Below are 9,206 nucleotides of genomic sequence, written 5' to 3' on the forward strand. Positions count from 1 at the left end.
GTTTTACCAAATTCACAACTAAAATCAACCAAAGAGATGAAGGCACAAAATGACAAATGTTGTCAGAACAAACGGCAAAGGCCACGCAAGAATGTGATCACCCCCACAGTCCAAACTTCCCTAAAGAATTAAAAAACAAAAACAACAAACTTTACCTGGTTTATCAAAGCTTCAGGTATTTTATAAGGTAAGAGAACTAGAGAAGCTGAGGCAGGGGAATCGTAGGTTCAAGGTCAGCCCTGGCTTCCTATTTAAATCCTACCTTATAAATAATAAAGAAATCATAAAAATGGGCAGAACATACTCTAACACCATGGCACTACCCCACAGAGTCCCTCCAATACAGCATGTCTAGAAGGAAAGGTGCCTGGCAGGATCACAAGGCTGCATGGCAGCCCAGAGTGCTCTCAGGTCTGCTTCAGAGGTGCAGGAATATTGGCAGATGCTTGCTCAAGGTAGGCCAAGGAGCCCTGTGGCATTTCCGCTGGCTTTTTGTGCTGCACATTGATATCCTCCAGCACCTGCTGCCAATGCCTCAGTTTTGTCAAGTGCTTCTGGACCAGCGCATCTTTCCGCTGCAGTTCACTCCTTAGTTCTGAGACATCCTACGGTGGGAAGGGGGAAAAAAGAAAGGGATGAGGTTAGTCATCACAAACAAGAGTAAATGGATAAAGCTCCCCCTTAGTTAGGAACACTCAGAATGACCCTGGTGGCGCAGGCCTGTAACCCAGCTACTTGGGAGGCTGTGGCAGGATCATGAAGTTTAAGACCAGAGTGAGTTCAAGGCCAGCTTGGGTAACTCAGTGAGACCCTGTCTCAAAATAAAAGAATAAGAAGAGGGGTGAAGATATAGCTCAACTCAAGAGTGACCGCCTAGAAATTCTGAAATGGCTGCAAAGAAACAAAAAAGCAACACTAAAGCCAATTCCAAACCAAGGGAATCCACCAAAGCTTTGAAAGCCCATCACTCTGCTGCACTACTATCTGAATCAGCCAAAGCAAATCTTTTTGCTTGTTTCAAGGCAGGGTTTCTCTGTGTAGCCTGGCTGTCCTGGAATTCACTCTGTAGACCAAGCTAGCCTCGAACTCAGAGATCCACCTACCTCTGCCTCCCAAGTGCTGTAATTAAAGGCGTGTGCCACTACCTCCTGGCAAAATCAACTCTTCCAATGAGATGTTTGCTAACAAGAATTTTAATATTTAATGGTTTTTATTTTAATAAGTAAAAACAAGCCTTACAATGAAAAATTACCAGCCAGGCAGTGGTGGCATGCCTTTAATCCCAGCACTCAGGAGGCAGAGCCAAGTGGGTCTGAGTTCAAGGCCCACCTGGTCTACAGAGTGAGATCCAGGACAGGCACCAAAACAACACAGAGAAACTGTCTCAAAAAAAAAACAAAAAAAGAAAAAAAAAATTAAAAATTACCTCAGAATCTAAAAGACCACTGTTGAAAAACACCAAACACTGAAAATATGAAAAGGTGTTAACAGCCATCTATAAGAATCCACATTACTATTCTATAATTTCAGATTATGCAATGCAGTGTCAAAACAGTATATCTTTTTCAAAGTTCAATATGAACAGTGGTGGTAATTCCTTTATTAAAATTTGGCTTTGGGTCCAGAGAGATGGCTCAGTGGTGAAGAGCACTTGTTGCTCTTGCAGAGGACCTGGGTTTAGTTCTCAGCACCCACAAGGCAGCTCACCACCATCTACAATTCTAGTTCCAGAGGGTCCAATGCATTCTTCTAGCCTCTCTGAGAACTGCATGCACATGGTGTACATACAAACACAAGGGTAAACACTCAGACACATAAAATTTTAAAAAGTAAAATGCTTAAATGGTAGCCTTAACCATTTCCACACACTATTCGAGTATTTGTATCAAGGAGTACCTGGTACAACAGACTAAGAATATCATCTTACTATTCCTGTTATCAACAGCTGGTCTTGTGGTTGAAAAGAGCCTTTCTGATTAACTGGTCATGGTCAACTTGTTATTTTAAAAGCTGCCAAAATCCATTACTCTCAAATTTGCATTTCTCAGTGGCAGTATCACTGGCCTTGGGGGCTGGAAGTTCAGGATCTTCTATATTGGGGTGGCCGGAATCATCTCACTTACTCAATAACATTAAAGCTTCCTAGTTCTTGTGGCAACTCATTTCCAAATATCTCAGTTTAAAGCAAATGAGACAAACCCAACCTTTTAAGGAACCTTGGCTAGAGTATTTACCTTTTTTATCTTTTAAAGATAAAGAATCTCACTAAATAGCCCTGGCTGGCCTAAGAACTTGTTATGTAGGCCAGACTGGCTTTGAACTTACAGAGGTCAGCCTGCCTCTGCCTCCTGAGAGCTGAGATTAAACATCATGCCTGCTACAATATTTACTTTTTGATTCCTTAGACAAAGTACATAGCCCATTTCCTATGTGCTTGGTACCAGGTAAGGCAATCTGGGGATACCGTTACAGTTCCTGTCCAAATAACTTTGTATCTATACTGATGGTTCCCATTGTTCTCTTTTTAAGAGAACTTTTCCATGAAAAGTGGGTGTGAAGTAGGTAGGCAGAGCTGTTTGCAGCTCTGCTCCCTCCCAACAATCCCCCATGTGTCCAGGCTGTCCCCAACACTGGTACCCGCAGCACTTCGCCAACCTGTAAGACCTCCTATGACACAGTGGAAACTTAACGACACTTGTGCTCCCTAAAAGTTGAGGGGAATGCCAAATTTGTACCTCTTTGATAACTTGATCCGGTTTCTGGACAGACAACTGCAACCTTTTTTGTAAGAAAAAACATTCTGTCTGTCTTGCAATATCTAAAAACTTCTGGATACACTGATCAACACCTTAAAAAAAGAGAAACCAAAAGTTTTAAGGAAAACACTAGATAGATTTATCTCCCACTTAAATGAATAAGTAAAATATTAAAACAGCAGCTCCTCATATACATAATTTGGGATTTTAATCTGGAAGACAGCAATAATAATCATTTTCAAGTTCCCATGTGTAACTAACATGAAGTCAGAGATCTTATACAACATAGAAATGGTGACGTCTTCCAAAGAAACATAATCCAGACACTCAGCAATTAGGACCACAATTTCCACTTAGAATGGAATAGTTGAAATACAGTAAAAAGTCACTGAACACTACTGGAGATGAGGATACGCACAATAGACTTACTCCTCTGCCAGAGCTAGTCAAAAGAGCAATACAATGTGTGGGTTTCTAAAGCAGTCCTTACTAGTTTTCTCTATGGACATGAAAAGCTCACTTTAAGTGGTTCATAATGACTCAGAAACATGTGAGCAAGTGAACTGAACAGAGCAGCAGTTTATGGGGACTATCTGCATCCATCTTACTCCCTGGAGAAGTTTGAAGACACATGCAGAGCTAAGCATACAAATATAAAATCAGCAATAGCAATCTTACTAAAGGAAAAAAAAAAAAACTATCTGCAAAGAGGGAAATCTTACCAGTTCGAATTTCTTCCTGATCAGTTCCATTGACGTAATCCTGACTCACAAGAGAAGCAAAGCAAGCCTGTGTGAGCAAAACATAAAAAACTTTATTTACACATCAAGCTATTACTTATGGACAAGAAATAACCTCTCCTGAGGCCATTCAATGAGTGGTCACTTTCTCAGTTTGTGCCCAAGAAGACCTCAGACTTGGTAAACACTTGGTAAAATAAATATCAACTAGTTTGGCAACTGAGACACTGGTATTTGCTGGCACCATCATATGGTCTCATTCCACAACTGGATACCTTTCAATCCCACCACAGCCACTTTGGTTGACCCTTACATGAATTGTATATATCACCATCTCAAGATGTCATCTGTCTCCTCTTTGTCAATGGTCCCCGTCCTGCTCATGCTCTACAGTGGAGCTCGGCATGCTTTCCACGTAACTAATTTACATTGCTATCCATTCTTTTCCGCCACTATTGTTTATCTTCTACCGACAGGTCTGCTTGTGTGGTTCAGCACTACACTAACTACTTGGAATACCACTTGGCATTTAACAAGAACAGAGGTGTCTGTGTAATAAATGGTTAGTGCCACATGGATAATCAAGTCCCAAAGATCTTCTGAAAGGGTACCAACTGAGCTATCCTTGTAAGTGAACCACAGAGGCACAAGGAGCCCCTAGAAAAGACAAAAAGGGTGAACGAGAACATGGGTGGCAGCTGACAGATGAATACAAGCTAGAGGGAAAGAGCCCTGCCGGCAGTGAGCAAGTATCTGTATAAAACACAAAGACACCGGACCAAATCTAGGTTCCAATTATAAGCCATAACTACATGTGAGGTTCCTTTTGGAAGCAAGAAATCCTTCTGCCCAGCTCCAGTTATTTATTTATTCATTCATTCATTCATTTATTTTTGAGACAGGGTTTCTCTGTGTACTCACTCTATAGCCCAGGGTGGCCTCGAACTCACAGAGAACCACCTGCCTCTGCCTCCCGAGTGCTGGATTAAAGGCATGCGCCACCACGGCCTGGCACTCCAGCTTCAGATTTAAAGTATAGAAACAATCACAAGGATTTCCCACTTCTGCAACAGCTCAACAAATCGGACTGCCCATTCTGTGTACTGTAAAAGTTTGACAGCCAGGGCTACACAGAGAAACCCTGTCTCAAAAACCCTACTAACCAGGGTTGGGGATTTAGCTCAGTGGTAGAGCGCTTAAGGCCCAGGATTCGATCCTCAGCTCAAAAAAACAAAAACAAAAACAAACCCCAGAGCACCTCCCCGCCCCCATTCCCCTTTGAAAAACATTTAAGGCATGGGCCTTTATTGACAGTCAGTCTTATAAGAAAAAAATTGCATTAAGTATATAAAAAGGCTAGTTTTCTAGGGCTGCTGGGATGGCTAATCAAGTAAAGACGTTTGCTAGCTACCAAACCTAAGTTTCATCCCTTGCTCTCACATGGTGGATGTAGAGAAATGACTTCAAGTTGTCCCTTTGACCTCCACAAGCACACCAATAACAAATAAATAGGGATTGGGGATTTATCTCAGTGGTAGAGTGCTTGCCTAGCAAGTGCAAGGCCCTGGGTTCGGTCCTCAGCTCCGGGGGGGAAAAATAAAAAAATAAAAGCAATACAATTAAAAAAAAAAAAAAGAATGTGCTTTTCATTAGTATGACGAGGCCAGCTTTTACCTGGAAAGCCAGAAGACCAGTGTCCTAGTGTTCACTTGCACAAACCCAGGCTGACTTTGGCCAAGTTACTTCAGAGTCTTAGCATCCACTAAGAGGGGGTGAACCCAAATGTTCTCCCAAAGTTTCGTCCCACAGTAAGAGCTCAATTTGTCCTAACAAAGCGTTTACCAAACGGCTGGCAAGCGAAAGCCAGAGACCCCAAGGGGTAGCACCCAAATAGAAAAGCTAACAGGTAAGCAAGTGCCCGGGGCCACTGGAAGGTCTACAGAGACGCGTCAAAACCGGGAAACGCGTACAATACGTGACCTGAAAACTCAGAGGAGCTCGGCGGAAAGGCGACAATCCAGGGAAGACCAGCTCCTACTAGACCCGCGGAGGTCAAAGCCTGATGGGAAGCGGAAACAGCCCGCAGGTTGATGGAGTTGTCTCCAGAAATGTCGCGGTTGCGGGGACAGACCTGAGACCACCGGCGGCGGGCGGCACCCGGCCTGCGGCGGGCGGCACCAGTTCTCCGATCGCCGGCATCCACTGGACGCTGGCACCGCGAACGGCGTGAACCCGCGCGACGTCTGCACCCAGACGCCCCACGCCTCAGCTTACCTCGAATGACGACTCCAACTCGTCCACCAAAGTGCTGTTGGACGGTCTCGAAGCCCCAGGCGCTGCCTGCAGAAGCGACGCCTGGCCTGGGAGCCCCGGCGGGGGCGGCGGGGGACCGGGTGGCTGCCCGGAGAACATCCCGCCGAGAGACCCCGCCATCCCTGCAATGGCGGACGGAAACGCCTCTGGGCCTGCGCGCGCAGCCAGCCGGGTCACGTGGTGGGCGTGGTCACGCGACGGGCGGAGCGTCTGTCCAGCCCCGAGGAGACTCGAGACACTTGTAACAGTTTCTACGCGACCGCCGGGGTTTACCCTTGACTGACTTAGGTACTAAAGGCCTGGACTGGTTTAAACCAGTCACGTGCAGAGACTGAACTCGCGCGCGAGCCTCCCCGCCACTGGCCGAGCCCTGTGCTGCCCCTGAACATTTTCAGGGACATTCTTTAGCCAAGGCTTTCCCGATGCCCCTTAGTAAAATGAGGAGTCCTCTATTCGTTCCGGATGAGTGAGGGCTTGCTGTGTGCCAAATGCCAGTTCAGTCACTTGTTCTAACCGGAGCAACACGAGTTCCCTCTGAATTCTGGCGTAAGCTAAGTAAAACGACTGACATCCTGAAGGCTACCCATGCTCCCGACCCCGTTCTTAGCATAGTATGGTAACATCAGAGAGAAAGTCGCTGTGCTTATGGTTTTTTGTTTCGTTTTGTTTGTTTTCTGAGACAGGGTTTCTCCGTGTAGTTTTGGTGCCTGTCCTGGATCTCGCGCTCCTCGAACTCACAGAGATCTGCCTGGCTCTGCCTCCCGAGTGCTGGGATTAAAGGTGTGCACCATCACCACCATCACCACCACCACCACCACCGCCCGGCCTGTGCTCATGTTTTAATAGTTTATGGTTTTATGAAGGCAAATAACTTTTTGTGTTTAATTTTACAACACTAATTAATAACACTTTAATAATCTAGAAGTAGTAGTAAACACCCCAAATTGTGTGTGTGTGTGTGTGTGTGTGTGTGTGAGTGTGTGATAGTATTGGTAGAGATAAGTACTAGGGAAAATAATGCTTGTGAAAGGACAGCTAAGTGCTCTTTGAGGGGTGATTGAGGAGGGCCTCTCTAAAGAAATGCCCTGCCTGGTTAATCAGTTTTATTCAACTGTATACCCAACATTCACAACTCTGCCTGGCAAATATCAAGAAACATTTGTTGACTGAAAGAATAAGTCAGGAGGCTTGGGCAGATGGCTGACCTCCAGGCTGGGAAGGCTGCATCTGATCCCCTGATTGGCCGGGCTTCAGTGGGCCCATGGCAGATGTGAGTTGAGCCTACAAGGATGGTGGTTCATCTTGAATCTGAGGCTTTCCTAGTTTGTCTCAACCATGCTGTGAGCACAGATGAGAGGGGGTGCTGGGTCTACGTATATGGGAGATAGATACCACCAAATTGTTGATATTCATTCTGTCATTGTCTTGCAATGTTGTGACAAGAGAAAGGACCCTGAGAATTTTCTCCAGATCAGCCATCTGCAACCTTAACAAAGGTAACAGGTCACCCCTAAGAGTTGTTGGCTTAAAACAAAACAAAACAAAACAAAACAAAAAAAACAAAACAAAAAAAAAGCCGGGCGGTCTTAGCGCACCGCCTTTAATACCAGCACTTGGGAGGCAGAGGCAGGCAGATCTTTGTGAGTTCAAGGCCAGCCTGGGCTACAGAGTGAGATCCAGGAAGGGCACAAAGCTATACAGAGAAACCCTGTCTCGAAAAACCAAAAAAAAAAAGTTGTTGGCTGGTATCATTCCCACCATCATATAGCCATTTGGCCTTCCCATGTTGATGTCCATAACACAAGCCATGTACCAAAAGATGGAGCTTACTTTTTCATGTTTCATAGAAGATAAAAACACAAAGACTGGGTTGGGGAATTTAGCTCAGTGGTAGAGCGCTTGCCTAGCAAGCGCAAGCCCCTGAGTTTGATCCTCAGCTCAACACAAACAAACAAACAAAAACACAAAGACTTCCCATCCATACAAGCCCCAAAGAGCTCAGAGTATGAGAGAATCAAAAGAGCAAAGCCAGCAGCATTTGCAAAGAGTCACAAGAAGAAAAGGAAGACCTTATGGAAGAGCTCTTTCCTAGAATAAAACAGAAGGGAGAATGTGGTAGATTGAAATACCTGGATACAATTTATTAAGTTAAATCAATTTTGAAGATGATAAAGTTGGAAGGCTTGCATTACATAACTTCAAGATTTATTAAGCTACAGCAATCAAGGTACTGTGGTATTCACAGAAGAACAGATATATAAATCAATGGAACAGAAGATAAAATCCAACAATAAACCTGCAATTGTATGCTTGACTAATTTTGACAAAGTACAAAAATGATTAAAGGAAAAAAGAACAGTCATTTCAACGAACTGAATCTTCACAGGCCAACAAAATAAATTCTAAAAGCACTTCAAAATGTATCATGGATTTAAATGTAAGAAAACTTTTAGAAAAAAAAATCCTTTGAGAAAAAATTTTAGGAGTCAAATTCTCAAACTTCACCTCAAAAGCACAGTCCACAAGAAAACAATGTAAATATATTGGACTTTGTCAAAATTAAAACTTTATATTCTGTAAAGAAATTAAGAGACAAGAAAGAAATTATTTGCAAACCATGTAATATCTGATCAATATGGAAAAGATAGTATGCTCAAAACTCAAAAATAAACAGTCCCAGTAGAAAATGAGAAAAGACATGAACATTTTCACCAAAGAGACTGAATATAGAAGAAGGCAGATGTGAAAATATAGTGAATTTCACACGTCATTGGGGAATGTAAATTAAAACTACACTGTGGTATGGCAAATACCAGGATTGCTAAAGAAAAAACAGTGAAAACATCAAATACTATTGAGGATGCAAATTAAATTTCTTATACACCAGTGAAAGGAATGTAAAATACAGTTATTGGGTAGATGAGTTTGGAAATCTTTTTTTTTTTCACTTTTTTAAAAAAATTTATTCATCTATTATCAGCTTGATATAGTACAAATTCTTGGGTTTTTTTTTTCCGTTTTGTTTTTGTTTTTTTTTTTTGAAACAGGGTTTTTCTGTGTAGCTTTGTGCCTTTCCACTCACTCTGTAGTCTAGGCTGGCCTCGAACTCTAGGCTCTGCCTCCTGAGTGCTGGGATAAAGGTGTGCACCACCAACACCCGGTGATACGTGCAAATTCTTTTTTTTTTTTATATATTTTTTAAAAAAATTATTTTTTAATTTAATTTTACATATCAGCCATGGATTCCCCTGTCCTCTCCCCTTCCGCCCCTGCCTTTCCCCACCCCCCCCCCCATTTCTATCTCCTCCAGGACAAAGACTCCCCTGAGGATTCAGCTCAACCTGGTAGATTCAGTCCAGGCAGGTCCAGTCCCCTCCTTCCAGGCTGAGCAAAGTGT

At 43.4% G+C, this 9,206-nt stretch overlaps 1 protein-coding gene across 1 annotated transcript; it reads right to left on the reverse strand.

Annotated features, from left to right (window-relative positions):
- Positions 1–146: 146 nt before the first annotated feature.
- Med28 (mediator complex subunit 28) lies at positions 147–5,977 on the reverse strand. Its single transcript, XM_036201494.1, has 4 exons — positions 5,771–5,977; positions 3,479–3,545; positions 2,736–2,848; positions 147–605 (listed from the first exon to the last, which is right to left on the reverse strand). Exons 1-4 carry the CDS (start codon positions 5,927–5,929, stop codon positions 408–410), a joined length of 537 nt encoding a protein of 178 aa, XP_036057387.1. The 5' UTR covers positions 5,930–5,977; the 3' UTR covers positions 147–407.
- Between the last annotated feature and the right edge of the window lie 3,229 nt (positions 5,978–9,206).

The sequence above is a fragment of the Onychomys torridus genome, chromosome 10 (genome assembly GCF_903995425.1).
Source record: "Onychomys torridus chromosome 10, mOncTor1.1, whole genome shotgun sequence".
In the NCBI taxonomy this organism is placed as follows: Eukaryota; Metazoa; Chordata; class Mammalia; order Rodentia; family Cricetidae; genus Onychomys; species Onychomys torridus.

What these genes read in the sequence shown, in the direction of transcription:
- Med28 (XM_036201494.1), bottom strand. Translation starts at nt 5,929, where the DNA reads ATGGCGGGGTCTCTCGGCGGGATGTTCTCCGGGCAGCCACCCGGTCCC. An exon ending in TCAGGAAGAAATTCGAACTG is followed by an intron (nt 2,849 to 3,478) that starts GTAAGATTTCCC and finishes TCTTTTTTTAAG; the next exon opens with GTGTTGATCAGTGTATCCAG. An exon ending in CGGATCAAGTTATCAAAGAG is followed by an intron (nt 606 to 2,735) that starts GTACAAATTTGG and finishes TTCCCACCGTAG; the next exon opens with GATGTCTCAGAACTAAGGAG.